The 18594-nt window shown below is 41.6% G+C and overlaps 1 protein-coding gene across 1 annotated transcript in view; it reads left to right on the plus strand.

The window, feature by feature from the left end:
• The window catches only part of LOC117745289 (RNA-binding motif, single-stranded-interacting protein 3-like), a 103672-nt gene that overhangs the window by 70488 nt on the left and 14590 nt on the right, over positions 1 to 18594 (plus strand). The window contains exons 5-7 of the mRNA XM_034553518.1: positions 6098 to 6255; positions 8414 to 8493; positions 17490 to 17596. Of these exons, the coding sequence (XP_034409409.1) occupies positions 6098 to 6255; positions 8414 to 8493; positions 17490 to 17596 (345 nt within the window). The remainder of the gene's footprint in view (positions 1 to 6097; positions 6256 to 8413; positions 8494 to 17489; positions 17597 to 18594) is intronic.

Below are 18594 nucleotides of genomic sequence, written 5' to 3' on the forward strand. Positions count from 1 at the left end.
CACTTCTACTCAGCTTTTAGGAATCACGCCTACACTCATAAGTTATGTTTGTGTGGTCTATCTGAAGAATAAGATGAAACAGAGATGAAACCAGAATGTTGTTTAGTCTATCTGGGCATCTATCCATCTGATATTTTCCTTTAAATCACACCCGGGGGAAATTGACGCTCATGAGGCATTTCGCATTCAGTCTATGTTTATTTTATACGCCCTGGGCTTTTCTATCTCTCTATATGTCTACCTCCAGCCTTTCTCCCTCCCTCTATTTGTCTCGTTCTCCCTCTCTTCTATCTCTGCCCTCTCTGATGGCTTCAGTGTCTTTAGGTCCGGGTGATTGATTCCAGCTTTGGACGGCTGGCAGACAAGCAGCCTGCACACGGGTGTGCAGCACTGACTGCTCGACGCTCTGACTCTGTGATGAATTACTGTCCTTTTAATACACACAGTAGAGACGGTGTGAGCGAAAAGAAAAGAGAAAGAAGGGAAGAAGCCATGTTAAAATTGCACTGATAAAGAGAGGACAGGAGAGAGCAACGCAAAAGTGAGAAAAATGATTGAGGGCATGCAAATAAGTGTGTGAATTAAGTAATAACTGCATGTGTAACTAGATAACACGAGAACTGTGCGTGTGTGTGTGTGTGTGTGTGTGTGTGTGTGCTTGCGCGTGTGTGTGTGTGTAGTCCCCATTATCTAGAAAGGCCTCTCTCATTGCTTTAAATGAGTCATGCAGAGGGTGAAGACGCAGGCAGTGTTGGAACCCAGAGGGAGGAGAAATGTTCTACCCGTCATGAAATTGAATTAAACATTGGAACATCGTCAGTCTCTCACTTAGTCAAGTGTGATGCCGTTGCTTTGAATAGTCAGGGTTCCTTTTTCCACTTCACAGCCACTAACTAGAGAGCCGCAGAGTGTAAAACAGCTTTTTCTGCTTCGGAATATTTTCACAAGTATGTCATCGCTTGAAAAGGCCTCTCACCCCAGTTTTGATGATGCTTGAGCATTAGCTCAATCCTTAAGTCGGCCGAGGTAAATTAGCTCTGTAGACAATTTGTAGACAATTTTTCACAATGTGCGCTGATCAATCTTATGTATATGTATTTCTTGGGAGTTGAAGGGATGTGACAAAAGCCCAACCTCATTGAGATATTCACCACACACACCAAATAACCAAGCGTGTGGGACTTCTTGTGATGAAGCTTGTATACATCCACAAGCTTTGGGATCTCTTCACTTGCATCGCGGTGGCCTTTACGTGGCTGAAACATGCATCAATCTTTAATCCTATTAGACGCGTCTCTATTGTATCGCGCATGTTGGTAGACAAAGCCGACGGGGGAAAGTGGAGCCGTGCAGATCTCGCTGTTCAATTTGCCAAGACAGCAGCATAAACGCCCCAAATAATAGACTTAAAAACAAAACAGCAACAAATAAAACAGCTACTAGTGGTGTTGGGAGTCAATAGAGAGCAAACATATGGATGCAGTTTGTGCAGTATAGAAAAAAAAAGTTCCATTTTGTGGTTGCATGAGGAGAATTAAACCAACCTTCAAATACAAACTGCAATGAAGTGTGCGGGAACATGAATTCGAGACAAATTGTCACGCTTCGTATGGGACAATCGCTATGATTTAAAAAAGAGCAAAGAGCAAACACGTGCACGTTAGAAGCAGTAGCGGCGAACAGTAATACAGTCTGCACTGACCAGAGACTAAATGTTGAGGTAATCAGTATCCGGTGTTGATTCCACCGAGCCTCCAGTCTCCATGAAGATGGAGAAATGTGTATATCTGCATGGCTGATGAAACCCCCGGGGGTTTCAGGGTTTAGGGTTCATAAAGTATTTACGTTATGTTCATTAAGTATTGATTAAGCCGTTGGAGAGCGTTTAGACACCCAGACAATCATTATGAAAGATTAGATCTTGGCTTGAGGAAGAGGAAGATGGAGGAAGGCAGAAATGCGAAAAACAGAAAAAAAGGGAAAGAGGTTGCGTTGAGGGATGAATGTAGATGGAGTCTAAAGATGCTGTGAAGAGGGAAATGAAAGCTATGGAAGAGGGAAAAGAGCAAGGAGGCAAACGCTGCTCTTTAAATATTAATTAAGAATTCAGACAGCGGGTCTACCATTATAGGAGATTAGTTTCTAATCTGAGGAAGAGGAAGGAGGAGGTGGGTGAGCAGGAGAAAAGGAGGAAGTTAAGGATGGTGGCTGAAGGGGGTTAAATGAGAGGGAAGAATACATGGATTAATAGAGGAAATGAGCAGGATTGCGCGAAGACACGCTTAAAAGGTAACAGGAAGGAGTCAACATGTAATGAATAGAAAGTCTCATTTCCCTAATCACATACTGTCTCTTTATGGAAGTGCTCTGGCAAGTTGTTTTCAAAGCATTTCTCGGCCCATGTCTTCCCTTTAATTTATCCTCATCTTTCCATCTATCCATATAAAAAAAAAACCTGTTCAGGGTTGTGGGATCCTGTGATGTGTCACTTGTTGCTATTTGAGATGCAAGCGGGGGTCGCAAAGAAGTGTGACGTTCAAGTACCGTCTCACCTCGTATCCATCCATCTACTGTACAGGCCCAGCCGGTGTCGAGCGCAGGTATTTAACCATTGCTTTGCCCTCTCTTTACCCTCTAGCTCTTCAGCAGGTGTTGTTGCATTGCAGGGTAACCAGGGGAAGGTAGCACGATAAGAGGTGCGGACCTGCTATAATGATGCAGCAATGAGGTTTAATGGGGCTGAAAACACAAGCTGACTGGCTGGCTGGCAGGCTCCGCAGTCAGGGAGAGGCACAGTTGGTGTGAAGCCGTTTCCAGCTCATGACAGATGTTACAGTGAGAGAGAGAGAGAGAGAGAGAGAGAGCGAGAGACAAAGAGACAGAGGGAGAAAGGGGACACTGAGAGTGAGGTGAGTCATTTGCAACATGCAGAGTGAGAGATCTCTGAGAAGTGACTTTATGCAAACGGAAACTTTGAGCAAAGTCAAATAGAGTTCATTCACATGTGGGTGCTCCAAAGCACTTTAGTTCATGTCCCAGAGGTACTCGTGCAAATTCATGGTTTTTTTTTTTACAGCCAACTGGGTCTGGAGGTGGTGTCGTGAAGTGCAATGTGATTTTCAATAACCCATCCCTGTTGGTTTTGTACCCATCTCTCCCTTGATATCCCTGGAATTAATAAAAAGAGAAGTATGGATTTTTTTTCCAGGCAGGCAGAGACGTGCATATAATCAGCAACTGGAGGATGGGTTACGGCCTCTCCCTCTCGGTCGCGTCGGATCTGCATTCACTCCCGTTGTTATAGTAACTGCAAAGTGTACGGAAAATGCTCGGCGAAAACAAAACAGCTGACCCACTTTTTGATGAAATCGGGGAATACCACTCTGAGACTTTGTGCAAAACCTATTGTCGGGGATGAAATTAGCTCGCGACCCCCCATTGACCAACGGGGAGATAGGAAATCTTCTGTTTTACCTGTTTAATTTGTTTCATGGCGTGCAGGCGCCCGGAGAACACGATTCTGTCTGCGTACACGTCCAGAGGAAAACTCTTCTCCACACGGGGGGGTAGCTGTGGGTTAAAAAAAAAAGAAGCCTTTTGTGTCAAGATGAGCAAGTTATTGTTTATAATGACAAACCTCACAGCCACAGAGATACTGAAGCACTAGCTTCAGGTGTGCTCTGGAGATAATGTGTTTGAATGACAGAAACTCAGAGACCTGCAACTTTAAACAGCGTGACATGGCGATGGATGTGTTTCGCTTTCTCCAGTGATTGAAATAGTACCTTCATGAGCTTTAGACTTATTAGCTTTAGGCAGTGTTTCACTGCTGAATCTTCTCTTTAGAGCCTTTCAGTTCTCTTTTTATTTCATCGTAAAGGGTTCTCACAGCTACTGAGTATATCCATTTCCAGTTTTTCAACCCAGTCCTTATTAAGCCATTATTTATTATTGTGAATAGCAAAAAGCCACGGAACCTAACCACTGCGGTGCAGTTTGTCACACGTTCCCACAAGGACTTGTTTGGGCCATCGCAAACCAGAATATATATATATATATCTTCATCCCATAAACAGAAAACTCCCAGTGTAGTGAGATATGTCTGTATGTTCTGGGTGATAATGAGAAGGTCACACGCCATGCTTTCAACCATTAGATAAGTGTAGTCGGCTAACTCTACCCTGTCTCAAAGAATAGTTGCGACGCATGCATTAAGGGAGGAATCTTTAAATTGCCAGTTTGAACAGGAGGAAATGATACGGCCAGCAAAAGCACTTTTAAATGTTTGTTGCTTTAAGACGGACTAAAGGTTGTCGAAAAGCAGTGAAACTATAGATTAGCAGTCTGTGATTCCAGTAAAAGGCCTTGATGGTCTGTTGCGCATGACTCTACACGCCTTTGATGTTGCTGCTTGAATAAATGCATGCACGCTCAAGCATGTGCTCCCATGTAAAAGATTACATTGAACGCCAGTGTGGGAAGACAACGGTGCCACTCTGTTTATTGGACACTCTGCCAAAAGGAAGATCCCTGCTGACGTGGGAGAGATATTCAGACTCACAGATGGAAGGTACAATATTTCAGACTTCTTCGCTGGAGCTCATCCTGAGTCACTGATTACATAGATGGCTTTGGTCACAGTCGGACAGATTTGGAAACCCCCGCTGTTGAAATCAAACGGCTCTGTTGCATAGGAAGAGAAAGCCTCCATGGATAAAAATATTTATGATCAAAATGAGCCACATATGGCATCTTTTTTTTTTTTATCAGAGAGTATTCACCGAAGAAAACACACACATATATGACTAAAATAAACTTGGCAGACTTTAATTTGAAGAAGTCAGCATCGTACACACTATACATACTCTTAGTATCTGTTTTATTTTCCACGAAAACAGCGAAATCTAATGAATGAACACATGCCGGCACTGCTCTTCATTATTAGTCCTGCTTGGGTGCGTGCACATGAGATGAGAAGAAAAGAAAATATGTGAGACACTTGTTTGACTTTGATCTGTCTTGCATGATGTGTTTTAGACTCTCCAGACACTTGAGAATTACAAATTTGAGTTGTACCCTACTATCAAGATCAAAGTTATTACCAAGGCCATAATCGATACAGTATGACATAGAGGAGAGATAAAGCCAACACAGCCATAAACTCTCGTGAAGCGTCGCCACATCGCAGCAGCGGTTTACACAGAGGCATTCTGGGAAACCACGTATCCAAATATCTTCATAAAAATCATGTAGTTTAGGTAGGATTTCTAGAAGACGTGCGTATTACACCCCCTCCTCTCTCTCTCTCTCTCTCTCTCTCTCTCTCCGCCACTCTTCCTTTCTGACGGTCTCAAAAGCAAAAAGGGGAGCACGCTCCATCAAACCCTCTCCAGCATCCATCCCTTTTTAATTTGCTTAGCACTCTAGTCACACATGCCCACACAGGCGCTGGTCTCCTGCGGAGGATCATTTCAATGGAGTGCTGCTGAACTGAACACAAATAATTGAAGTGTAACAGTCTCACTAACTGAGTGGCACATTAGAAGGAAGTTCCCTCATTGCCTTGGAAATGTGTAATGCAACTCAGTTACCACCTATGAATCCTAGGGGGGGTGGGGGTGGGGGGGGGTACTCATTGCTTCAGGGGTTCTGTGCGTGAAGCAATTGCGCTGCCTTTTCAGTAAAATGTTTATATTCCTCTTTTGAGGAGTTTTTTTAAAATATGGAAATATAAGTTGAACGGCACCGCCTAAAACCTTTAATGCACGACACTTACTATTTTAGTGGAGGGTTATAGTAAACTCTTTTATTCCTTTACTCCTTCTTGTTTGAGCTTTTTAAAGAAAGTGACTGCTACAATGTCAAGTGAGGATAAATCCAACATCTGCACATCTTTCAGCATTTTTTTTTTTTAAAGTTTGATTTTAAGAACGACTAGTATAAAAGGGTCTATTTTGAGGACCGAGTGATTATTTTCAAGGTTGTAAATTACATTTTCATTCAGTGCGCAAGTGTGTCTAAGATTAGACTCATTCGACATTGAAACTTTATTCTGTGCAAGATGAAATTAAACTATTGCCTCCGTCTCTCCCAACAGCAACAGGAGCAGGACCCCACCAACCTCTACATCTCCAACCTGCCGCTCTCCATGGATGAGCAGGAGCTGGAGAACATGCTGAAGCCCTTCGGTCACGTCATCTCCACGAGGATACTGAGGGACGCCAACGGCCTGAGCAGAGGAGTCGGCTTTGCTCGGTATGCACATTAACTTAACTCTTAACTTACCCACAACCCACAGGGCACTAACTCTCAGTTTATAATGTGGCTGGAAAAACTCAAGATAAGACTTGAGGGTCAATCTTCACAAATTTATGAACCACGAGACCTTTGTAAAAGCTGAGCGCACAAGGTTTAATGACCTTTCCGGGGTTACAAGCATCTACATTCCTACAGAGACGCATCCAATTGTGAAAGTGCACCCCCTTTCTCAAGAAGATAAAGTAACAAGAGGTCAGAAGACATCTTCCTTCAACACTCCCACTTCGACTCTGGACATTTTTACGCTGAAGGGTGATCTCTTAGGGAGGAAATGGTGTGTGTGTGTGTGTGTGTGTGTGTGTGTGTATTCATCTTCTGTCCGTCTGCTGGTCCCGCCTCTTCTCTAGCTTTGTGCTCCTGACCCCGTCGACTACGGCCATCCGGTGCGTCTAATGTGTCATTCAACTCCGACCTGCGACGCACTAACGTCCTGAAGATTTATTCCAACAACTATTGACTCTAAAAAATAAATGACTCTAAGATGATAAGATAAAAAAAAAATGGCCAGAAATGTGCTATAATGAGCCCTGTTGCTACGGAGAAGACAACCGGGTTCCGAAGATATCAGAGAAAGACGAACAAACTGGCACAAAACGGATCAATAACGTATACCAAAAGATATAAATTCAATTTAAATTAGAACTAATGTAATTTCGCTTCACAATCTTGCCTGCTGCTTCTCAAACTCCCAACTGCTGAACGGTGCATAAATCTTTTGAACTAAATTGAATGTAGAAACGTCTATCGACCGACTTAATTGCATTGTCCATTAATCATTCTTCATCGTGTTCTTTATTCATTCCATAGATTTTGTTTATTTTATCACTTTATTTTTTGTTTAGTAGTTTAGTTATGCAGTTAGTCCAATACATGTGTCATATATAAAGAACTTGATCATTTGATGTGTGTGTGTATGAAATAATAGGTTCCTGTACACCTTGAGAAGAACTCCGACGCAATCCTGAGATTTAATTGATTAATATAACAATTTGAAGCTGTCCCTTTTTTTCTCCAAAATTGGGTGGCGTCCTAAATTTAATCTAAAGTTAAATTATCTCACTTATATTAATGATGTCTTATTGCGGAAGAGTACTATAAATTGTTTAATTACAATTTATGGGATTACGATTCATAATTGTGTTATTAATAACCGTTGCCGCTACATCAGTGTGTCAGGAACTGATTTTACTGTCAACTATGGTTTTCTGGTGAATAAACTAATCTTACATGCCAATTGTCAGTCACATCCAGATGTGTTTAAATATAGTCTGTTGCTAAGTGAACTATAATAACTTATCAGGCACAACATAATACGCATTCAAAGTTATCACTATATCTCCCATTCATTTTTTTCAGCGTACATTACCCTGAGTTGACTCCCTGCCATTTACAACCAAAGGAAATCTTGCTGTAATCACACCACTGCACATTTCTGTACCCATGGCCCCTTCACCCTCCTCTTCGAGTGTGTGTATGTGTGTGTGTGTGTGTGTGTGTGCGTGTGCGTGTGGTCTTCTCAGTTACACCGTGGAGCGTGCCAGTGATTATGCCAGTGATATGTGTAGAAAACCCAAGACATGCATGCTCACATACCACAAACACACACACACAGTCTCTCTCCCACAGCACCATTTTCTCTCCCACACGCACACACACGCACACACACACACACACACACACACACACACACACAGTTTTTTGCTTTGCCAAGCAGGCAATTAGTCATTGAGCTGTGATTGGGTGAGCAGAGCTGAATGGGAGCAGACAAAGGGGACATGACACACAACAGATCAGACTGAATGGAGCTTTTAAACCCAGACAAAGGAGAGGGAACCCCATAGAAAAAACCCACACAGACACACACACGCACACACGTGCACAGGCCTAGCTCGGGCATTTTGCTCAGGCGCACATAGACAAACAAGCACAACAGGCATTTAATGCACCGTATTGTGGGACAAATCTGCACACGCATACAGCGCATTTTGTAAGGACCCCCCAGTACCTTTCATGCATGTTGAACAGTTGCATAAGGAGCTGATTGTCCTCAAGTGGCACCTCTGTCTCTCTCTCTCTCTCTCTCTCTCTCTGTCAGGATGGAGTCGACAGAGAAGTGCGATGTGGTGATACAAAATTTCAACGGGAAATTCTTGAAAACCCCTCCGGGCATGACAGGTGGGTTTCGATCACCGACCACAATTGCGTTGCAGCGGCGTTGCTTGGGCTTTTTTTCTTCAGATGCGGCACTCTGTGACATCATCGACTCAATTCTTTCTACAATCGGACCGAGTTGGCCGCACTAGAAGATTCTTTTAAACGGGTCATTTTAAGTCACCTCCAACAAGTTCAAAGGCGTGTGTGTGTGTGTTTATAGAAATGTATTGGAGGTCATCTTTTGGTTCCTATTGGTAAGAGCACAGCGGCCTTGTCATGTTTACCATCATTGTGTTGACTGTAAACCTTTAATACTGGTATAAAAACAGCATCCCTACATACACTATAGTTTAAAGAATGTCAATGATTCATAACCCTCTCAACTATTATATTCTCATGAATGAATCACATAATCAGCTATGGTCACGCGAGGGACATCTCCATCTTCTGGTGTTCCAACTTCTGTCTATATAGAAGCGACTGATAATACATCACCATCATCTCTGCTGCGCTTCTTTTCTCTCCTTGGACCACCTTGAGTTGATTTAGTAAGGCGATCTGAGGGATTAATTGAGTATCGACTGTGGAGGACACATATGGAGACCCGCACGTGCACGATGGGGGAAGAGAGGAGGGGGGAGGATGGGGTGTAGGGAGAGAGTAGGAGAAAAGAAGAAAGAAAGAAAATATGGGGAAGGAGGAGAAGATGAGATTGAGATTGAGGATGTCTTTGGGTTTGGAAAAAACAAACCAAAAAAAAAACGAGTGTGTTGGCGTGAGAGAAAATGACATCTACAGAGAGAGAGAGAGCCATGTGGGGTGACTGAACATGAGTGAAGTAACAGAGCGAGGGCTAGGGGGGAGAAAAGAGAACGCTAAGGTGGGGAGAAGCAAACTGAAAGTGACACACACAGAGAGAAGAGATGGAGATACAGAACTATCAAATATAGATAGAGAGACGGGAGCCGCGCCACACTGAAGAAAATGGAAATGAAGGACAGACGGGGAGAAAGAGAGAGCCCTGGCAGTATGATTTGTGACGTGGGCGACTCAGTTTCTCAAACACACACACACACACACACACACACACTGCCGTACCGCTATACACTGTTAGGTAGAGCTGTGTTGATTTTTCCACGCTGCGTTCTGCAGCCTGTGGGTGTCAGGGTGTGTGACCGTCACAGAATCCCAACAGGCGAAGTCCAAATCTAAAAAGGGGCTGATTGTTATTTATAATAAATTATATAGTGCTTTTCTAGACACTCAAAGACGCTTAACTGACAAATAAATAAATGCATTCATCATCAAAGACGTGGTTGTCACAAATGCTCGTCCCAGTTCATTTGATCAAAAAATATATTACGAGAAATAAGTCAATTTATGAAGGAGTAAACTCTTGCACCTACTTACTGTGACAGAGCACAATGTATATTTTAAAAGCTACTGGCGACTGTCTGTGTGTGTGTGTGCGTGTGTGTGTTAATGTACATTATGTGTGCATATCAGTGAGGGAAGCGTCCTCTGATTGATCACACAGTCGCTCCATCCCAGCTGATGCATTGACGGGCAGCAGTAATATTTTACTCCACAGCTGTGCGATTTAATGTGCCGACATTGATCGCACGACCAGAGCTTCCATCAGCACTCGTTAACAGGAAGTTAACTTCTACTGGTGGCTCCCACCAGAGATACAGAGTGCCTATTTGGCCGTAGACTTGGTCTGCTCTTTGCCTTTTTATTGATCTCGGAAATACGTGCTGGAATTTAGTCGAGCTTTGTACAGATATATATATCGTCTCCATCGTTAGGTGACGTCTTAAGATCAAGAAAGGGTTCATATTGTTTAGCAGGTCTCTAAGTGGCTCCAAGCAGAATGTGTTGGAAACAATTGTATTGCTCCTTATGTCTCATCACTTGTAGTGATTAGAGTCCGATGTGTGAATCGGGGAGTAAGAGCCTGTGTGCGTATCTATCGTTGTCTTCTGTGTGATCGTCAGTCGATAATGTCGTGCCACCAGCTGTGAGCCCTCCCCATCCAGCCATGAAGAGACCCGTGCCTCTTCCTCATGACCATGTCACTTCCTCTACGGGCGCAATGTGAGACATCTTTCTTTCTTTTTTCCGCTCTTGATGACGGATGCAAGCAGTCAGCACCTATGGAGGGAAAGTTAAGACCGGAAATAAGCGAATGTTGACTTCAAAGGTGTGCCCAAAGATAACAGCATGAAGCGATGACTCTGCATTTCTAATGAGTTCATGGACCAGGGTGGGAGGAAAATATCACCAGGCTTTATTTCCATTTCTCTACTACTTACGGAGTTAAAATATACTCTTAACTGGATGAATATTTGACATGCCTGGTCAAGCATTATCACGCGTGCACTATTATTATTATGCACATCGTCATTATTTGCTCAAAACTTGATTAAATCTGTAAAAGATTACTGGAATATGACATACAAAGTCCATTTTAAGGAATACATCTTCCTTGTTTTTTCTTTTCCTTTTTTTCTATCCAGAAATAACCCCCCAAAACAATATTGAATATACAGTATGTTTCTATTTAAATTGTTTTTTACAATTCACTCTTTTGATTTGTGCTTTTTTTTAAAGATTTGTCCTGCATTCCTGATTTGATACTCATGCAGGGCAATAACACAAATATATCTTTTGTAGTTTAATCATTAGATTAAAATACACATGTTCTGGTCATATATTGCTTTATAAAAGTATATATAAATAATTAGTAAGTAGAGGCAGGATTCAGGAAAAGAGAGAGAGACATTTACCTCTCTACGGTACTCAACTAATCTCTTTTACCTCCTTTTACCTTGGTTTCTTATCCTCATGTCTCATTTTCTCTCCCATTATCTGATATAGTGTTGTAGTTTTAATCATAGACCAGAATGAAAAGATTCCACATCTCAGAGAAGGGTCATTATCATTCAGTAGGTTTAAAACTAATTTTTTTTCCTGGTATAATCACGAGGCGTTAAGCACCCCCTCCATTCATCGCAGAAGTGGTTCAATACTTTCATAAATGGGAAAGGAAGTTCCTGATAATGGATGAAAAAAGAGGCCGTGCTGAGAAAAAGAGGATGAAATAAGTACTGCGCGCTCTGACCGAGTCTGATTACACGTGTTATTCTGAGACACTTTTTCGTGACTCAAACACAGCTGTAGGTGTGAACGTGTGATGCTGTGGAGGCGCTGGCCGAGTCACATCAACGCTGTTGTGGCAGTTGCAAACACATTCGGTGCTATCTTTACATCATTTTTTGGTAATTCGATTCTATGTAAATGTCACTGCATTTTATTCCATGCTTTGTGTCCTCTCCACTCTCAATCTCAGTCATCTGTCTCAGTTTACAGACCTCTTTTTTTTTTTAGGTTTATTCCAGTAGTTTATGTCCTAAAAATGCTGATAGCCATAGAATTAAACATTTCTCGATTTCCGTTGCAAATAGCTGTCGTCTCATGTGAGATGCTTGAACAAGGCCCTGGAGTGCATACGGTTCTGTCCCGAGGCGTTGAGCTCTTTGATGCCGGGGTGTCTTAAAGAAAAAGGAGGAGAAAAAAAAGGACGACAGCCCAGCTGAGGATTCAGCCCAGCTGAGGGATTCCTCTTGTTGTTACATTTGGGGATTGGATCCCATTTTCCAACTGAATGATTTCCCATGTTGCTCGATAATGGATTGGGTTGCATTATTAAATGAGAATTGTTCCCATTTATCTGATATTTCCCCCGTCTTCCAACAGTGAAAACTGAAACCGTCACGCCGCTATAAGCTCAGTGCCTCGCTTTAGGAACACCAAAGCTAAGATCTAAAGTATCTCCGGCACTTAACCAGGTGCACCTGTGTGTTTCATCCTCCCCCCGTGATTTTGTTTTTCTTTCTTTCCAAACCTATTTCTTTTCCTGCGTCCTTTCTCACCAGAACACAGATGGAAATGTTTGCTCTGCTGGCGTTTTAACGGTTTCCTCTGCAGCCCTACTCCGGGTTCACAACGTCCCACAGCTCCAATGAGTGGTAACAGTATGTGAGCCACTCTTCACAGTTCAAGCCTTCCCGCACGACTACTTTTCGTGCACGTCCACGGATCGAAAAGTCATTTCATATCAGTAAAGCAGTCGTTATTTTTCATTTTCTTTACCCTGCAGCGTTCACGTGGTCGGTCACGCACACATTCAGACAGGCAAAACAACCGACTCTCAGTCATTTTATTGACATCTCTTGCTGTCTTCACGTCTTTTATCTCCTATTTGCATTGCGGCGACAGGGTGTCACGGGGTTCTTTCCACCGTAATAAAGCAAAAGAAAAACTGGAGAAAAAAGTATACACACTATCTGAACACAAAGCTAGTGACACTTTTGATGGATAAATGAAACCGGTAAATTAACGACGCCTTGGTTGATGAGAACAAATAAATCTTGCGAGCAGTTCGTTTTTTTTAATAGACAAACACGTGTAGGTTTTTTTTGTCAGGTTTGCAGCTCTTGGCAACGACTTCTAATGTTTGGTAGCGTTGACTACAAAAACACACTCTCGGTGACACAACGAGAGCGCGCACACACACACACACACACACATCGTAGCTCAGCGTGTGGGTGTTGTTTTTTCATTTGGTCTTTTCAGTACTTTAAGTCCACACATTCTTCATAGAGATGAGCCTCGGGAGCCCATTTTTACAGCAAAGCAAAAGCAAGAATTTCAGATTCAAATTTGAAAAAATTGGCACGATAGATGATTTACCAATTGCCGAATTACAATTTCAATAGGTCACGTTTATGTTAACGTTTGATATTTTGAACAATGAATAGATGTATAGCCTCAAGTGCACCTTTGATATAGTATGATGTTTACAGATCGATAGGTGGGCGTGTTTTATGGTTTCATACCAGAATATGTGGAACAACACATCATGGTGTGCATGTGGTAAGTTGCTCTGCATGATACATAAGCTCCTGTTACTCACAGAGTCAATAAAGATGTCTTTATTGTGGGAATAAAACGATTAGGAAAAAAACATCTTAATGAATAGTAAACCGGGAACAAAAAAGTTGTTCTCTCTTCAATATTCCTTCTTTCTGTTATGGTGAAGATGCAATAAGCGGCTCCATTCTGCCTCCATTTATTCTATGAGTTCTGCTCTGCTAACGAAGCGTTGACGTTTGGATTTCCCACACAAACGCCTTACCTGCTGGCGAACTGCACAAACAATTGTGGGAAAGAAGCGGGTATTGTTGTGCTCGGGGGCAACAGAAGATCGATTTATGCGTGAATGTAGTGAAAATCGTTTTTTTGCTCATTCGATTTGGACTCAATTTCATTTCTTCAACTCTGTGTCCCGTGTACTAAGAATTTACATATCTGAACTCTTTAGATATCTTTATATATATTTGGTTCAGGCAATGTTAATTAAGTTGACGTAACCCAAACGTGACACATTTTTGGGAGCAGTCACAGCTGTACCCAAATCCATCTTGAATTCATCACTTTTTTTTTTGTTAAAGAGCCGCCAGAATATGAGCAGCAGGGGGGTCAAACTGACAATTAAAAATGTCCTTCTTCCCTTTAAGGCCCTCTTGTGAAATTTAACAGATTGTAATAATATAACTGCGAAAGCACGCTGAATAATTAATTTGATGCACCAGTTTGAGCAGACAGGTAATCTTGTCTCTGGAGGCTTTGCTGCTGCTGCTGTTGTTGTTGTCGCCTGAGTTTCACTCATAGGAATAAATAACATCCGTTATTGTCATTATGGTCATCTGTATTTATGGCGCTTTTCACTGTGAATGAATTATTGTCACATGAGCAAAAGGACTTTTCGATATGTCTTTACCTGACGTGATATTGATATTGAACTTTATTCCTACACACACCTATGGTAGAGACTGAAAGCCATGTCACATTATTTTTCATTTGCTCTGTTGGGGCAAATATGTAAATATAAATATTTGTTTTAATCAAAAGACAAAAAGCCTTGACTGATTTGTGCACTTTTCCATTACTGTAATAATCAACAAAAAACTAATTTTCCAGCAAGCCATTTAGTTGTATTGACTCCCTTTTCCTCTAATTTGAGCATATGCAAACAGTCATAAACTGACACTTTCACCCATCAAACATATTGTTGTGTTAATCCGACAAGTTATTATTATATTTCAATTATTTTGCTTTCTTAAGCTACAGCTTAAACACTTAATCGTCTCTGTATTTTATGGTATTTCGACGGTATTGCGAGATGCCTGGACAGTATAATCTGACAGATTTGTCAGATTTAAATAGTAATAGGATTAAACTCCATGTCACAGAGAAGGTGGCATCTATTGAAAAAAAGAAACATGACTTTCTCCATTTATGAGCCTGTCCAAATGTCCTGCCAAACTAAATATTGGCCACCTAGCAGTCTCTGAAAAACTATAAATCCAAGCTCCAGGTGCACCAATGCAACCGAAATAGTATAACAATATTGAAAGTGTGCGTGTGTGTGTATGCATGCAAACACTGGACCATAGCACTGGGCCAGTGTTAAATGTCTGGAGCCTTTACACCAGCTCTAATACAAAAACAGATTGCAGCCACGTTGTTGTGTATGTGAATCTTTATGTCTGCTCTCCACAGAAACTCCTCTCTGTTATCGCGCTGCTTGCTTTTCTCACTGGAAGTCAATATGAAGAGCATAAAGGAAGTGAAGTCAATTCAGCAGCAACTGTCCAACAAGGGAACTGACATTTTGAGAATATTTTTTCCCTCAGGACCAACTACTTAGCATTTTTGCATACCTAATTTGAACAATAAATGGCCCCCAGTTTTTCCAAATCACTCAGAAAACACAACGTTTTTGCCATCTCCGTTTGCTTGGTGCATAAAAATAACACATTTAATCCTTTCTGTCCTGACTATAAACCTGACGAGTTGTCAGACGTCGACGATGTGGCTTTTCTCTGTCTGTCACGGCCGTAAAACAAACAAAACAGAACACCAATGCAGTGTGCGCGTGTGTCCTTGTGACCCAGAGATGCTCATATTTATCAAATTGAAATCATTGATCACACAAAATAAACACACATCAATTAACGTCTACCTTGTGAAGGCATACACACATTCCTTTTCCTATAAACCTGTCAGTTAAATCAGTTTTTTCTTTTTTAAATGTATCTTTTAGCTCCTTTTTGTAAAAATACTCTTGAAAATAATAATGGTCATCTCTCACATTATTACCAAATATGGATTCAACCTATGCCCAACTCATGCATGCGTCTTACATTTGCATTACACAGCCTACGTATCACCAGAGGTTTTGCCAAAGTTTCAATAATTAACATTAATAGTCACCAAGGGAACTCACAAGAACCGTTTCTGAAAGTACGAGTTTCGACTAGTAGATGAAGAGTCTGCCTTTAGTTCTCCTGGCCTTAATCCAGGCTCTGGGGATCATACGTTCTTGTGGTCGAGGCACTACGGAGGTTCAGCACAGAACTTTGCGCTCAGATAGTTGCTACTTTGGAAACAGATGCTCCCTGCATTCCTCTTTCATTACAGCTATGCAAACATCCGTGTTGCGCAACAAAGAGTGTCACAAAATTACTTTTTGTGTGAAACATTGTGTCTCAACAAGTGGGAACTATGCCCATTGATACATGTTATGCATATGATCTAAGACAGTCCAAGGACAACTTTTTCCCAAATCCCAAAACGGGAGTGCCTAACATTCAAATTGGTTATGTCATCAAGTACAATGTGCGTAAATGCTCTATAGACGATAATTAGCCAATCTTCACAGTTCCTTTGATGCCTTAGAAACACAAGCACGAATGCGTTAAAGAGACATTTAGTTAAGTGAGATGCTCGTTTTTTTTTTTCAGGGTCAAGGGGTGTCTTCATGAAACTGAATCAGGGCTTGAATAAAAACTTCCAGCGTTCCACTGATGCAATCGCAGTTTAGGTCTTTAACATTTCAACATCTTGATTTGGATTTGAACTCCCTTTTATTTGAGCATACCGCTCCGATGATTTGCTGATGGTTGCCAAGTGTCTTCTGCGATCGGCAGTTAGAAATCTTTGTTTTATTACCATCTAATTAATTCGTAGTTCTGTCCTATGGGAAACTAAAGAAATGCTCCCTATAGATGTTAGTAACTCTATAACGAAGAGGACGCCCTTGACTTTGAACCATGGTGATTCAATATGTATAAATATACTACAAAAGCCGCCATGTCTTCTCTTAGTTTCCTTCTTTATGTTTGGATCATACTTTTCATTCTGTTTGTGGAGTCACGCTGTTGCCGAAGCATTCCCCAGAAATAGAAGTCATTATTCAAACTTTCTTGCTTTCTGACAAATTCTAAAGATATGCTTTCAATAATAAATTGATACTCGCATAACCCTGCACCAATTCAGGCACTTCCTGCTATTTCAGAAGCCTGCAGCGTTTTTTGAGGGCTGCTGCCTACCAGGTTGAAGTTGGAGCTTGGTGAACTTTTGTCTGGGAGGTCACACTCCGCTAATCCAATTTGTAATCAAGGCTTTCTTCTTTCTTTCTGGTCCAGAAATGGGATATGTTGTCTCTGGAGCAATCACAATTGCGGTACATGGCCCCGAGGTCAAACTGTGTTGAGTTATTTAGCGTTTTTAAGTACGCTGGTTTGGTTTGTCGTTTTAAATACGCTCACCATGCTTTGATGATTAGCCCGTGGCTTTGTTTCCACGTCAAGGCTGCTTTTTTTTTTTTTTTTGGAAGTGTGGTTATAGGGTTTGTAGAGATGGTGCGATAACTGCTGTTGTTTTGATGTTTGGATTAAGGGTGGAAGAGATAAATGTAAGAGCTAAAGGGGCTGTTTTCAGGTCCAATTGATTCATGTTATGTTTTTGTTCAAGCCACAGCATAACACCCTGTTTTTAATCATATCTTTGAAGTGTAACTCTTAACATCTCAACCCTTTTTCCTGCTATTAGGATGATTAATACGTCTCCCTGTCTGTGCTTGTCTCCCTCTCTGTCTGACTCTGTAGCCCCTGCAGAGCCTTTGCTGTGCAAGTTTGCTGACGGAGGCCAGAAGAAGAGGCAAACCCAGGTGAAGTATCCCCAGAATGGTCGACCGTGGACACGGGAAGGGGAGGTGAGTGTCTTCAATCACCAAATAAAAATCAGCAGTCCCCATTGTAAAAAAAGATCCTTTTCAGCAGCTCCAGCACATTTTAACACAACAAAAACATGTCTTTCAATCTGGTTGTTCCAACATAATCCTTTTTTTCTACCCTGTGCCACTATAAAAGAAAGCAACATAGAATTTTTTTGACATTTTCTAAATCTAGTAGCCTCTCACTTCTCACGGAATGAGAACACCATGAGGGTTTTTTAAGGAGGAAATAGTTGCGTTAATAAAACCAAAAATGCTACAGTGTACAGTATATCCACAACCCTCTTTCTTCTCAGCTTTCTAGCAAGAGCACAACAGTGATCTTATCATAATAATCAGAGAGGTGAGAGTGAAATAACACAATACAGCAGATTGTGCTGCAGCATCACAGAAGGTCTAAAAGGTTGTCTTTTTCATAAACTTTGAATATCTGGCTGATGATCCCTTTGACATTAGTTTCTTATTTGCATTTTATAACCACGTTTAAATAACTTGACAGGCCCCCTACGGGGTCATTATCAGCTTTCATTTCCAATAACATAATATACGCCGAAATAGAGATGCTGCTGACAGTATGAAAGCTGGCATGTATAAAGGGGTTGTTAAATTAAAAATACAACGATTCTGCAAAACCCAAATGGCAAGTTTTTTTTTCTTCTTTTGTTAAAACTCCCACCTCCAGTCTGTCATCTTCAGACGAACTGAACCCTCGTGCAGCGGATTGAAAGCAGATTGACTGTTGCACAATGTAGCGAGTTCAGAAGTTGTTAGTGTCGATACCAAAGCTTTAATTTACAGAACAAGGGAACGTGAATAATAATGTCGCCTCCCACACACACACCAAGTGGAGTCTTGAACCGTTTCCCAACATTCGCATTGCATGGAAGTTGGGAAAAGAGCATAGGCTGGTGAAGGGAAACGAAACGTAACCGGGGCAACTGTGCGCTAAAAGAGCCGCCGCAAAGAAAACCCCGATG

Source organism: Cyclopterus lumpus, chromosome 16 (genome assembly GCF_009769545.1).
Source record: "Cyclopterus lumpus isolate fCycLum1 chromosome 16, fCycLum1.pri, whole genome shotgun sequence".
In the NCBI taxonomy this organism is placed as follows: Eukaryota; Metazoa; Chordata; class Actinopteri; order Perciformes; family Cyclopteridae; genus Cyclopterus; species Cyclopterus lumpus.